The 14988-nt window shown below is 45.7% G+C and overlaps 2 protein-coding genes across 2 annotated transcripts in view; both read right to left on the bottom strand.

The window, feature by feature from the left end:
- The window catches only part of LOC121708599 (double C2-like domain-containing protein beta), a 65987-nt gene extending 57816 nt beyond the window's left edge, over nucleotides 1–8171 (bottom strand). The window contains exon 1 of the mRNA XM_042091375.1: nucleotides 7844–8171. Coding sequence (XP_041947309.1) covers nucleotides 7844–8171 — 328 coding nt within the window. The remainder of the gene's footprint in view (nucleotides 1–7843) is intronic.
- The window catches only part of LOC121708611 (rab effector Noc2-like), a 96463-nt gene continuing 89642 nt past the window's right edge, over nucleotides 8168–14988 (bottom strand). The window contains exon 9 of the mRNA XM_042091407.1: nucleotides 8168–8202. Within this exon, the coding sequence (XP_041947341.1) occupies nucleotides 8168–8202 (35 nt within the window). The remainder of the gene's footprint in view (nucleotides 8203–14988) is intronic.

Here is a 14988-nt window from a genome sequence, read left to right as displayed (position 1 = left end):
AACCCATAGGAATGTTGAGGATTAGACCCGTCTACTGTGGTCATTATCTCACAAAGCCTGTAGTGCATCCCTTTGCCTCTTTGTTGTCTTGCTATTGATGCTGAGAGATGCATGAATCTGAACATCTTCCAGGACCCTTGTCTAACATCTCGGAGGCCAGAAGGCTCTTAATCATTGTGTTACACGGCTAAATTTAGCAAAACGGACTGGCAGCTGAAATATTGGTTTCTATCCAGTGTTTGGTATTAATGCGCAACTGAGGGGGATTAAAGAGCTTAGGACTGTGGATCAGCTCGCTGGAGAAAAAAATACCCTTCCATGCGGCACAGAGAATTCCAGCATCCCTTTTCTTTAAGATCTTCCTCTTTAGCGTCAAAAGTATGGGTTTAGTCATGAAAAGGCTTCCATTGTTTATTTATGCACTAATTTATGAAACCGTTTCTAAGGGCATTGGAGGGCCTCACTTTGAGTAGCAAGACATTTTTTCCTCACAGCACAAACCTTTGCAATTACACTGTCAATGAAAACAAAACAGGCAACACACACAAAAAAATCCCAAGGCTGAATGAGCAAAAAAACAAAAAAACAAAGAACAAAACAAGCGAAGGCAAACAAAAGAACAGAGGACACAGCCAAACACAAAACTATTAAATACAAGGACAGGAAAACAACGAAGGTTATAGTACGTCTGAGCAGACACATGACTTCACATGACACATGAGAGGATACCTCTGCATCAAAAGTCCAACATGCCAACACTACAACATACCTGGTTACACAGTAGTGTGGAGAGGACAGAGTCAGATTAAATTGCACTCGTTTCCACAACTAGAACTAGAACTACACCCTCTCATTAATCTTGTGACTGTGACCTCTCTTCAAAAATCATTAACATTCCATGAAATGCATTTGCAGGTTGCTTTGAAACAATGCGGCTGGAGCCAAAAGCACTCAATCCTGTTTGTGGATGAAAGTAAACCAGCAGCACTCTGTGGCTATTAGCACTAACGTTACAATGGGAAGGGAGACGAGTGCCACGAGTCACGGGCAGCCTGCGGCATACGGAGGACCGGCCTGTTTGGTATGGGGCGCACGACAGGCCATGCCTTCTCTCCGGGCTCAGTCTTTTACTCCAGCGGATGTCCTTAATGCGTGGGGGGGCTGAGAGCCGTCAGGAGAAATATACACTGAGATGAATTACTTCGACGAGAGCCATGTCACAGGGAGCACGTTGCATTAGGAAATGAAGGATGAACCCCCCCCCCCCCCTTTGCATGACTAATCACGAAACTAAGCACTCCACAAAACTTGATTTACAGTGTATGACTTTTAATGGCTGCCATGAGTGATTTCAATGTGTGTTATGGTGTGTGTAGCATGCGCTGAGATATATGGGGACCTGAATTAACGAGTGCCACCCTCTAATATGCACTGCAACTGAACACTACAGGTCCAATGAGGGAATAAAACCCTGTCCTGCGATAGAGAGATAGGCTGATATTCAGTGGCTGAATGAAGTCTACCATATGGCATGTTACACAATTCACTAATCCTCCACACGGCTCTTTGGGTAAGAGAGTTGTGTTGCGTAAGATGCTGGGTGAGATACTGATGCTGGCGCTCCGTCACAAGTGATGAGACAGAGTGCTCTCCTGCTGGACAGCTGGCCTGCTGGCTGGAGCCCTGTTCTCCCCGTTATGTGGGATTTCACTGTTACTGGGCTTTTGTACTTATAAGGCAGACGGACGGTCCACTTGTCTCTGTTTTGGAAACAACATCGGCCTATTTCCTGTCGATCATTTCTACCCATGACGGCTGTTACGACTTGCTATCATGCATGTGTGTGTCCAACAAATGTAATGATGTGTCTAGTGTCTGAATAAGTAATGATTCTTAGTCTAGTCTCCAACACAGACTGTGGTAAACAACTATGTCAGGAATTCTCGGAAAAACTCGAGGATGCCAAGGTGTTTTCTGGTGCTGCCTCCGAGTTCAAAACAAGAAGCCAGTATCAGGGGAAGCCGCCCCTCCCCCCACCTCAACAAATCACGCACCTGGACTCTCACATGTGCTGATAACTGTAATCAGACGGAGGGCATACACCGGAAAGCAATGATCCTCACCCGCTGAGCCCCCTGACACGCCACGCCAGGGCCCGCCACGCCACGCGCTTCACTCGCCTGTCCTCCCTGCCATGCCATCACCACTATTGGGAAGGATTATGAGCCTGAGAGCCCTGGGCGTGAGAGATTGGAGAGTGGAGAGGGGGCAGATGGGATTGCGGGGGCCTCCGCTGACCACTGGGAATGCCCGGAAACTCTCCACCGGGATTGGTCACTGGCTAAGGGGCTTAGAGGGGCCAGGGACTCGGATCAATCTGCAGGCACTCCAGCAGGGGCAGGGGAGGGAGGACTGGGGGCCAGAGAGAGCATGGAAAACATCCGCAACCTGATTGCCTGGTGTCTGTCAGACAGACAGAGTGCTAGACTTCACAAAAAGACACTGCAGCCTTAGGTGCCATGTTTGACTGTCACCCATTTCAGCTTTCAGAAAAAACATTTGTAATTGCCATTTGTAATACTTTGTAATACTTTTGCCCATCAACCCTGCATTGCTTATGCGTCATCGCCGTCATGAAGCACATATTGCTTTGTAGTATGTTGTATGCATTGTTGTTTTCCTTGCAATAAGGCAGTGGGGGAACTTTTATGATCACAGTGATCGACGCACTCAAAGAGTGTTACTGCTGAGTGGCCATTACCCCTCGGAAATAAAGCAGTGTTCACACCACACCTGTCTAAAATTATACTCCCCAACCTCGTAACTCTGTTTCAGAGCACTATAAAAACAGTGCTGAGCTTTCTGTTTCTTAAAGTCTAGACTATATTCCTGAATCACTGCAAGGCCCGAAGGCTGTGGTAAATTCCTATTTAAACTATAGTCCAAAATTATAGTCATAAATAAATGTCTGGTTAAAGTAGCTTTAAATTACCTCTGACACAATTAGAAGTTGGAGGTTTTATTTTCCCTTTCATGAACAGGCACCTTCTGGTCCCTTTTAAAGAAACAAACAAAAAATGCCATGCTGGAGGTCACAAAACAGGTTATATAGCCAACACACTATGCATTTTTAGTCTGAATGGTACCTAATTAATTCTATAAGCTTATTAAATTAATTCTTTAAACTTAAGAAACAAAAAGAACACCAAGTGCGCAGTGGCTGACCAGTTAATAATTTAGAGGCTATAAGAACAACACAAGTGTTTGTCTCCAACAAACAACAAACAAAGAAACAAACAGCCCAGTGGCACTGCGGCCACCTCTCATGAACAGCTTGGTCTCAAAGTTTGCCAAGTGCAACGACGAGAGACGTGTCAGTGGAGCACTGCTGAAACCAAACCAGACACGGCAGCACCCCTGTTGATGGCAATCACACAGATGGCTGACGGCTCTGCCGAGTGCCCGGGGGGCAGTGCCATGACGGCTGCCGTAGGCATACTCCCGCGTCTGTTTTCCACCGAGGACCTGGGGGTTGTGTGCGTGTGTGTGTGGTTCGGGCAGAAAGCTCACATAGGGTCCCCACAGATAAAACAAACAGCACCAGGGGCTGACGGCTGATCAGAATCGGCGTGTGGTCCTGGGTTAACTTGCCCCGGGGGTGCTGAGGCTACGCTCGCCTGAGCCAGCCAGCCAGCCAGCCCGCACACCCAGTCCCCCTGTTCTCGTCATTATCTGTCGACAGCTTGCAGATAGACCCTTAATAGGATTCTGCAGTGTGGCCTGCTTCTGGGAATCCCTGCTTATACCTGAGTGTGTCTCTGGGTCACACAGCTGCAGGGCCTGATAAACGCTGTGTAATGCACTCACGGCTCTGCAGGCTCAATGGAACATACGCCCAGTGCTATACATTGATGTATAGCGTAGCACAATGCTGCCATGGTAGCCTGAATTATGGCTCTATGTGCAATGACTGACGTGTCACCGAAAAGGTTAGCGTTGATAAATGTTTAGGTTAAGAACATAACCATTTAATTGTGCAATTCACATCTTAGATGCTCTTTCACTGGCATAGACCTGAGTAATGAGATAGCCATTGGAACGGTCATCTTTCTGTTTTGTCCTTCCTTCAGCGGCTTTGACGGCTTAATTCCCTCCTCTGATTAATCTCTCTGTGCACAAAGGAAGCATGGCTGCAGCTTCTCCGCCAGCGCCCGCTTGATGGAGTCTGCTTTCATGGACAACATGCCCGAGACTTCCTCGTCTGAGGGGAGCGAGATGGAGGGAGCGCTGATCTAATCAGGGTTGGGAGCAGGAGGATCAGGCCGGTGTTCTGGCATCTCCTGAGAGAGACCTAGTTAATGAGCTTATGACCACATCTGACTTGATGGCGCTATGTGTGTGTGAGCATGTGTGTGCACATGTGTGTGCATACAGCTGGGTGTGTGTGTAACTGTGTGTGGTGTGCGCACACGTGGGTGGGTGGATGGCTGGGTGGCTGGGCGGTTGGAGGACTCAGTGGGTAATGAACTTTTCCTTTTCAATTAAAATCTCCGCTGACGAAAAAGCGATCTGAAAATGCTACGCCATGGTGGTTGGCTCTCCCTCATGCAAATTTGCCAGTAATATTAATGTCAAAGTGAAACCTCTCTGCATGATACCAAAAAGGGTGGGGGTGGGTTCTGCTTTCTTGGGGTGGGTGGGGTGGGGGGGTAGATAGCACAAACTCTTATGGCCAATCATGGGGAAGCATTGAAGTGTGTAATCATCCAAAATTTAGAGCATGACTTCAAATCCTGATTAGGGTTTATTTGTGTCATTTGTGTATTTGTGTCTGGGCAATCCTGGATAAAAAGATATTCCCAGCTGAAGTGAATGGAAAGAATGCAATGGAGAGTCTAAACTGAAAATGAACATGATGTATCTTATTTGTCTGTGAAAGCTGACCAGACAATAGCACCACTTAAAGTAGCCCATTATGACTTGGAGCCTTGTGCTGACGTGCATAGTAAGCAAAGCTGTGCAGGAGTAATTTCAAATAACTTAATTCAAAAACTCCTTGATGGTTAGGCAATATTCTTCCCCATAAATATTATGAAGATAAGCAATGAACTCGAAAATATAATACACGTACAGTATTGCCCACTGAGATCTTAAAAATGAAAGAATTTAGACTACGCAGGACTACACTTGATGCAGTAATGGTGCTGAAATTGAAGCGAGAGGCGCAGCCTAATGAATGCACTGGAGACTGAGTGAGTGAGCGCTCTGTAGGTACAGGCAGGAGGGAGCAGCACAGCACAGCACAGCACACCAGTCCAACTCATCCAGAGCTATTGCACTGCGCCTGCTCTGCTCCTCAACAGTCCCTCTGCTGCTGTGCGCACCGAGACCTAAAAAGTCCCCTGGTGAAGAGGCACAAAAACACTCACAAACGCTTTGGAGGTTTGCATCAGTCGGTGCTTAAGTGGGCTGTTTTTCATCTCGCTGCATCTCATCGTATTGGCTGATTAACTGGCAAAAACTGTTATCAGTCATTATCCAGAGTAAGCTGAGAGAATGGACAGTCTAACACGCACACTTCATAGATATTATACATTATATATTTATTGTTTGTTGTGAATTGGTGAACTGAACAAGTATAAATTTTCACAAATACCTCCGTTTCCAAAAATTCATGTGCTTCATAAAACACATTAGCTAAGGAGTATCTGTGGTTTGTATGAAAGCCATCTGTTGCATTTCAGCAGCATCCTGTGGTGGCTCTTAATGACCGGGAGCCTATCTAATGTGGACCCACCAAATGTGGGTTTGGGGAATTGATCAAATGCTCTCACAGTACCTGGAATCCAGTGAAAATGACCTCATTCGCGTTTCCCGTCTCCCATAACAAAGACTCACATTAAACGCTAATTTGGTTCTTAGCTGTGCTAATGTGTTGATTGCCATTCGACTGGGTCGCCAGGCAGGTGGTGGGTGAGGAGGCGTGCGCGGGGGGGGGGGGGGGGGGGGGTTGGGTGAGGCCGTGGGGGAGTCTTGCTCTTGCTCGGGCAGACTGTGATTAAGAGTCAGGAAACATCTGACCACCTGATACACTCCAGAGCATTCTGACAAATCACAGTGCAAATCACAGTGCAAAGCGTCACAAGAAATGGATGCATTACAGGCACATCTGAATAGCTTCAGTCAATACCTAAATTCATTATATCCACACGTGCACCGAGCACACACACACACACACACACACACACACACACACACACACACACACACACACACACACACACACACACACACACACCATACCCTATCCATTAAAGGGGTAGCTAGGGTGGTGGCTGTTCTGCTCTATAATTGCTGAGCACACTGACAGACAGGTTGCTGTGAATTCAGAACCAACATCCAGTCTTTCAATCAAACAAATCACTGCAAATCCACAGAGTGATTCCTGCAAGAATCCATTGGTAAACATTTCAGCAGTTTCTATCCTCCACTGGTATGCCTGGACAGAGAGCGAGAGAGAGAGAGAGAGAGAGGGGGGGGGGGGGATTCATCTCCTCACCGAATCAGGCTAGATTTGATGATCCCTGTCATGTCATCCAGTGTGCCTGTGCCTACTGACGTGGTCACAGGTCAACATCTGTCAACAGTGGATCACTCCATGCCAGCCCAAAGCTGCGCGGGATTAGGAAACAAACAGTGCTGCTCTAAGCCACTCATCACTCCACGAGCACTCCATCATAAGCACTCTCTACTGTACGCCGTACACTCCATCCTGCTGTATGCACACTCCACCCTAGACAGAGTGCCCACTAGGAGCACAAGATGAACTCCAATTTATGGCCACACGGATCTCCCTGCTTGCATTTACGAGTCAAATCTCCTCATGAGCGGCCATATCAACAAATGAATAACAATAATCATTTGCTTGTTGCCTGGGTAGTGAAATATCCACAGGGATGAGAAAACTCCATGCATAGCACCATCCTGCTCATACAGGTCCTGTCTGTGTATGTCAATGTATGAGGGCACCCCTGCACCCTTTTGTCAACAGTGAGCTGTGTGTCTGTCTGGCTTAATAATCCTGTGACGTGCCGTGGCGGCAGCCAAGCCAAACAGACACCGCTTGGTCCGAGCTCACATGTTGCATTTGTATTGTGTGTCTGGCTGCTGTTTGGGCTAATGATATAAACAGCTCTCCATCCAAATCTCCAAATCACTCCCACAAATCTCCACTAGCTGCATGCATTTCCTGCCAGCCTGAAAAAAGAGGCTATTGAAACGAAGCTGCTGGGAGATATGATTCATCCCATGTGCTTGAAACAAGGATGCCCAGATTTCCTCGTATTCTGGCCACGGCATGCGTGTGTGCTGTTTGGGAGATGCATCATTCTAACGGTGCAGAGAAGTGCAATCTGTTGTAGTGTTCTTTTCAGCTCTTAAAAACAGCAGCATTTCATTCCTGCATGTCTGACGAATGGAGAGGCAGCCTGTACAGCAACAGTTGGCTTTGCAGAGTTAAGCTCCTAAGTGATCAGCAGAGGAAGAGAGAGAGAGAGAAAGAGAGAGAGAGAGAGAGTGTGAAAGAGAGGAATTGAAAGAATTGAGAGGGAAGGAGTGATGGAAAGAGCAAAGAGAGAGAGAGATGGAGAGAAAGATAAGAAAGAGAGAGAGGGAGAGAAAGAAACCAAAAATACAGGAGGGAGAGGAAAAGACACAATTTGCAACACAGTACACAGGATAGACTGAGAGCCAGAGAGAGAGAGAGAGAGAGAGAGAGAGAGAGAGAGAGACGGACAGAGGTAAAGAAGGCATTGAGTAAACGATAGCAGGAAGGCGTACTCACTAGAGTCGTCTGAGTCGTAGCCCTCCACATCCGGCTCCTCGTCCCTCCGGCTGGCAGGCGGTGCGGCGGCTCCGGCGCCGAAGGCTCGGTCCGGGTCGTCATCGGCGCGCGGCTGGTCAGCGGGCCCGTCGGACTGCTGGCTGGCGGCGGAGGAGCGCAGGGAGCCGGTGCGGCTAAGGGCCGGCGGTGCTGTGGGGGGCAGACCCCGCGGGTAGCGGGGGAAGTAGTCAGAGATCTGCTTGATGGGCTGAATGGGGCCAGGACACACGTCAATAGCCATGTGCTCCTGGATGCTGATGGTCGTCTTCTCGCCTTTGCGTTGTGTCATGCATGCAGCCCTTTAGGTGACACACACCACCCTGACCCGTTCAAGGGGGGGGGGGGGGGGGGGGGGTGGTTGGTAAGGCTACCACAACAACAACAAGCAAAAAACAAACAAACAAAAAAAGCCCAATACAAAAACAAAATAAAAAATCAACAGTCAAAAAAATTCAAAAAGAAAACAAACAAAAAAAGAAAGAAAAAAACGTGAAAACTCAGAATTCCAGGACCAAACTCTTCTGTCTCTTTCTGGCTGGTCTGCTCCCCCACGTGAAGAAAGGCAGGATACAGCGCACGTCTCTCGCCCCCACCCCTGAGAGTGGTGCGCTGAGTTTGTGTGAGAGAACGCCAGAGTGCGAGTGTGTATATATGTGTGTGTGTGGATGCCTGTGTGTGTGTGCATGCATGCGTGTGTGTGTGTGTGTGTGTGTGAGAGAGAAAGAGAAAGAGAGAGAGTGCAGCTGCGAGCTGGCTACATGGAGAGAGACTGCTGGTCACTCCGGTGCGCCGTAACCATGCCGTCTGCGTGCGTGCCTGCCTGCCTGCCTGCCTGCCTGCCTGCCTGCGTCCCTGCGAGCGCTTTTCTGCCACTCCACCACTCCACCACTCCAGCCAGCCGCCAGGATGCACCAGCGTGAGTGACTGAGAGAGAGAGTGAGAGAGAGAAAGAGAGAGAGAGAGAGGGAGTGGATAGAGGGAGAAAGGGAGGGAGGGAAGGAGGAGGGAGGGAGAGAGGGAGGGTGTGAGAGAGAGAGAGGATTAAAGAGAGGAGGAGGGATCGGCTGATGTCACTGCTTAGCAACCGTGTGGTAAACAGGAACCGCCGGTGCGGGTACTTAACTATGCTATTAGTCCCCTTCCATCTGTCAGTGCAGGGGATCGGGGAAGAGGTGCCGTGGGAGAGAAGGAAAGAGAGGGAGGGAGAGAGAGAATGAGAGAGAGAGACAGAGAGAGTGGCAGACGCCAGAGCTTTCGCTCAAAGACTCTCCTGAATGCCCTCATGTCTGAACCAGAGAGACCAGCGCGCTTCACCGCTCAGCATGAACAGGTGCTCCACAGCTCAACCACCCTCTGCGCAGGAAAATACACACAAGTATGCACAACTAATGAGGTATACAAATAAAAATAAACAAAGTTTAAGAAGAAATGTGATCAATTAAATTTCATGGTGTACGCTTGTAGGTTTGTGCACTCGTATGTGTGTGTGTGTGTGTGTGTGTGTGTCTGTCTGTCTGTGAGTGTGTGTATGTGTGTGCTCTGGTTATGGTCTGCTATTCCGGGAACTAGATTTTCTTCCATCTCTCTCTCTCTGTTTCTTAGATAATGAAATCAATCTAACCACAGAAGATGATGCAATCTTACTGACCAACGAGCTTATAAAGTTGCTTTGCCCACTTCAATGAACTATCCTAAGCTATGCTATGAGAAGGGGTAAGCATCATCTTATCTAACTCTGGGGGAGACTGTGAATAAGCTAATTTTCCAAAATGTGGGCGTGTTCCGTTATGGACATAAAAACCAGATTGGACATTGATAAAACTGTCCAAAAAATTTGACATTGTGGTTCGGAACAAGACAGATTAATAATGGCAGTGGTAGCATCAGAAGTGTAGTGGTAAAATAAGATGTGGGTAAACTATGAATTCTGTGATCACGGTGAGGTGGACTGTGCCATGCGGTATCGGACTATTAAAAAAGGCATTCAGAACATGTTTGATGATGAGGGGGTTTATTGTCCAATGTTTAAATATGCATTCGCTGTGCCCTTGAGAAAGGCACTTAACCCCAAGTTACTCTGGCTATTGTAATAACTGATATAAGTCACTTCGGATAAAAGCATCAGCCAAATAAAACCATACAAAGCCACAGCCACATAAAACAATACAAAGAAACAAACAAGAAAAAGAACATTTTGCAAGTCAGTTCTAGCGGTCAGAGGTCTCACATGGTCAGATGTGACTTGGTCACTTCAGGACAAAGGTACACAATTTCACAGCATATGGCAAGTTGATTAAGACTGATGATAAAGTTTGGCAAAGACAAGTCTGCCCTCATCAGTTTATGACTAATCTAGACGAGGGAACTGTTGTTGCACTTTCAAGCTAAGCTACACCATCATGATGCATTGGGTTGTTTTAGGATTTTAATTAGCACTTTTATGCTTCCACTCACGCCTAAGAGAAATTCCAACTCCAACACGGCCATCTCCAGAGCTATGTGATGTCCATGCAGCTGATGTACTGTAGGTGATATCAATGTTATTTTCCTATTATTTTGGCACTCGTCCTGCATCACCATTAGCAGGTATCGGAAAGAATCAATGCGCTGAAATCCTACAGGGAGCTCAAAGGGAGTCGTGACGTGCTTGCTAGCCAACAGTACCGGTAAATGGAATTATCATTGTCTGGGCAAAAACTCAAGAAAGGTAATAAAATTAGTGAGGTGCATGACAAAACCATATTGCTAAAGTTAAATCCCTTTAACATGTTTGTGTAGATTTGATTTGTCCACTATTGTCCTCAATCAGCATACAGTAGACGATTTCAACTTGTACTTGAAATTAAGTAAATCTACAGTAAAATATGTTTTATAGAAAATTTCATTACTGACTATTTTTTTTTTTTTTCACAATCTAAAGCACTATGTGCAACCCCCTGGTCTGAATGAAACATACAAATTGACAACGCTACCAGGTTTTTCTCTCCCTCCAATGTCAATACTGTAGATGCAGTCAACACAATAACCATTAAAAATGTAATGGGCTTCATTTGTGGGGTGCTATACTGACTCTTATTTCAAAATGGAGTATGTGGCCTTGCCTGAAAAACAGAGTCCATGAGTGAGTGGAACATTTCTTTTCAGAATAAAGTAATTGATTGTTGGAGGCGCTTTCTGCTTTATCTTATTCCCAGTACAACATTCAGTCCACCTACACTTATCATCTGTAAGAGTGCACTATATACCTTCTCGGTGGATTATCAGATGAAGTTCATAGAATAGGATCATGTAGCCAGTGACTGGATTTACATTTTGAGTAAAACTGCAGAAAGTCCCACACCAGTAAACCAGGGATTATTCAATAACACTCTTCTAGAACGTTTTGATGTTAATGTTGTGAGAGGTATTGTGTATAATGATTTCCTCTTGTGTCTGAAATGAGTGACTTTAATGGTACACCTCCAGGGTCTAGGCCTGCTTGTTGCTACTGTATGTGTTGTGCTATTAGAATGAAGGAGTTCTGTCCTGGTCATGGCGACATCTGAAAAATCGAAAATAGAACACCTGCTGGTGCACTATGGGTTTATATATATATTTAAAAACCTCTCTTTTACCCAGTCATGAGTCCAGCTAGTACTGTACTAATCTAATGTCATTGTCACACAATTTAGGTTTTGGGATGGTGTGTGGTTGTGCTCATTCACCTTTAGGTTAGTTCAGAGTAGTGTGTGTATTTCTCTGAATAAACATTGCCTTTTATTGAACTCTCTTCTCTGTGTCTATTTTATATTGTGACCCATGAATCTGGTTGTATCAATAAACCTGTCAGAAGACAAAGATTTTCATCCATTTAACAGAAGCTAATAGTACATCAGCGCTCATATTAAATCTCAGAGTGAAACAGAGTAAACACAAACACACCAAAGGAGCTGTGGAACAGCATTTTACAAAAAAATGATTTGACATGGTACAAAAATTCTGTTATACTGGGACATAAATGCAATCACAATCAGGAAAGCTATACAAGCAAAACATTAAAAAAAACACATCAGTATGCTGGCAAGGATCCAGCGTTCCAGAAATCTGGGAAGACACGTTGCACAAGGTGCTGAATAACTCGACATGATAACAAGGTAATGAACCTTTCACCCACCATTTGCACACTGAAATAAATTATTTCAAGGCATAAAATACCAAACAAATTATCTGAAGAAAGCCACGACCAAGATGCGAAGAGAATAAATAAATATTCCCTGCTGCAACTCTGATGGTAAATATTGTTTCTGAACTCATGATACCCAGCGTACACAAACCGAATATCGCCACTTGTGTTCGCAAATGAAGCATTGAAAAAGACACATTGCAACATTTGTGATATGCTGTGCTTTGGGAGCGAGAGACCTTTTGCACCAATCTCCGATAACTACACACAGAGGACTTCACTTAATAACCACATGTGATTCAAAGCACATTTCCAATGGCCTTTCAGAGCAACTGTTCTTAATAAAATATCTGCAGAGAGATCAGGGGAGCCAGTGGTTGGATAGTAAATGTTAAGACCCAGGGCTGAAGGGAAATGTCAGGCTTGCACTAGGCCAAAATCGAGCACAAACCATTGGATAAGGCTGAAAATCACTCTCTTCAATATTAGCCCGTCTCGTCTTAAGGCTCATTCACACCAAGAACGATAACGATAACTATAAACAAATATCGTTCTCGTTAATATGAATGACGACGTTCACACATAAACTATAACGCTAACGACATGAAGAACGATATTGTTGGGGATACCTTTCAGAGCGATTTTCAGAACGATAAAAAGCTAATAGCCAATCAGAACCCATCGAATTTTAACCGTCACAATTATTAACACAAGGAGAGACTTTGTTCTTTGTTATCGTTGTTCAATGTGAACGCTTTTATCGCTACGGTTATAGTTATCGTTCTTGGTATGAATGGGCCTTGAATCTGAATGAAAACTATATGCTTTTTTACACTGTTTTCTTTACATGAATTCAGCTTCACAGCTTCCCAATCAGCACGTCCCTCCAGGTGATCTGACCACAGACTAGTGTCCCAGACAGAAGACAGCATGCCTCTGCAGCACTCCTACCCTGGCCTCTGGCTCTGTTGATCAGGACTTCACAAGAGTGGTGAAATGAGCACACATGTCAACAAATCCCCACCGGGGACCCATGATGTATTGCATTGCACGTTGCATTCACTTCAAGATATTGGATTGAGGCAGGGGTCGGATTGTGTTCCCACCGCAATCAAACAGCACAAGAGAAATGGTGCATGCTGGAAGTAAGGAATGCTTTGTCTGATTCAAATTCAATGGATCAACAGGAGAACCTTCTGAAGACTTTGCTAATCTTAACAAATGTACAAAACGTTCCAAAATGTACACTTGTGCATACTGCAACAGTCAACTAAATGTATTTAGTATGTCATTTGAAACTGGGTATCAGTATTGGTCATCTTTAATGCCAGGATGTTAATCCTATGGCCTTGAATAATGACTCTAATATGGCGATATGAAGACGTGTTCTAATTGGCATATGCTGCCCGATTTGGACTGATTCAGATTCATCCACTGGGTGTGACCACGGAAGGATATCTTCCTGCTTTCAAACCATTTCAAGCAAAGCCTGCTTCAACCCTGCTTTCAAGCCAAAGCAAGTTCAAAGTTCCAAGTTCCAGAAAAAGCTCTTCCACAAGTTGTTCTACACTACACAAGGACTGCAGTCAATCTCAGTCAGTCTGACAAAGACAGGAAGCGCATAAGTACAGGATTTGGCAGGAGAGAACTAAAGGTGTTCAGAGTTAGATACAGGAATTACCAGAAAATGGAGGAGAACGCAGGAAGTGGAAAATGCAGAAACAGTACAAGCAGACTGCTCCTCTTATTTTCTGTATAATGCAAAAAAAACAAGAAGTACTGCTCACTACCTTCTGGCAAGGCTCAAACAGCTTGTAAGTCTGGACAGAAAGAATGCCCTTTTCCGGAGTCAGGAGTGTGCAAGGGTGCATGAGAATGGAAAGGCCTTTTAAAATCAGCATTTAGTCTGATGATTGCACAATGACCCAACAGCACACCCACACGTATGGGAAAGTGTCGAGAGACAGCAGCACTCATTATGTGAGCAAACACTCCTTTCGCTGGGCCATTCCTGCTCAGCCGGCCACTTCAGTGCCTCCTCTTCTGATGGAGGTTGAAGGGGGAGGAATGGCATGGGCGGATGACAAAACTCCCAACGGGGCTGTGATTAAATGCAAGATGCTGCGAAAAGCAGATTGCGTTGGTGAGTGACACCTCAGTGGACATTACTGTAGCTTCTCGCGTGCGATGGCCCCTATATTCGGCGCTGATTTGGTTAGAGACAGGTACACAGCGTCTCTTCTGCGGAGATCATGCTAGCTAGGCACGAAAGGCTGTGTGTGTGTGTGTGTGTGTGTGTGTGTGTGTGTGTGTGTGTGTGTGTGTGTGTGTGTGTGTGTGTTGAAGAGGGTTGGGGGGTTGTGAAGGGTCAAATGACCACATGCAAGGTTCTGGCTTGCACATGCTGGGTTGGCATGGGGAGGTGTGGGCGGGGGCAGTTCTTCTGAAGACAATGTGTCAGACAGCTGCTGTGATGATGCTGTCTAGACCCTTAATAAACATCCAGAATCACATAGGATCATTATCAAAAACCTCAACAGTGAAACGGACTAACCCTGAGACTGGTGTGAAATCATTAAAACTGGAAAAGATGTGGATGTACGGGCCTGAAATAACAAGTGTCTGCTGGGTATTTTTTTGGGTGTTAAGATGCAGCCAATGATTACAGTAGTGCCACCACATTGACAAATTAGAGCACTATCATGGTTGTTTACCATAACCCACAGTTACTGAAATGGGAAAATTCAACACCAAACAAAAAGCAGGTGCGACATCTAATGAATAGCCGGTAGGGGTTGAAATGGATACACTGCTCCTCAACTGCAATAAAACGGTGCTGTGCTCTTACCCTGAAATGCTCAAATTAAGAGCAGTGCCAGACAAAGAGAAATGATGCACAGCAGACAAGATGCTGCTGGCACATCACAGCAGAAACATCAGTCTA

The sequence above is a fragment of the Alosa sapidissima genome, chromosome 5, assembly GCF_018492685.1.
Source record: "Alosa sapidissima isolate fAloSap1 chromosome 5, fAloSap1.pri, whole genome shotgun sequence".
Taxonomy (NCBI): Eukaryota; Metazoa; Chordata; class Actinopteri; order Clupeiformes; family Clupeidae; genus Alosa; species Alosa sapidissima.
The sequence above is the reverse complement of the archived record's forward strand: the minus strand, read 5'-3'. Positions and strand labels throughout refer to the sequence as shown.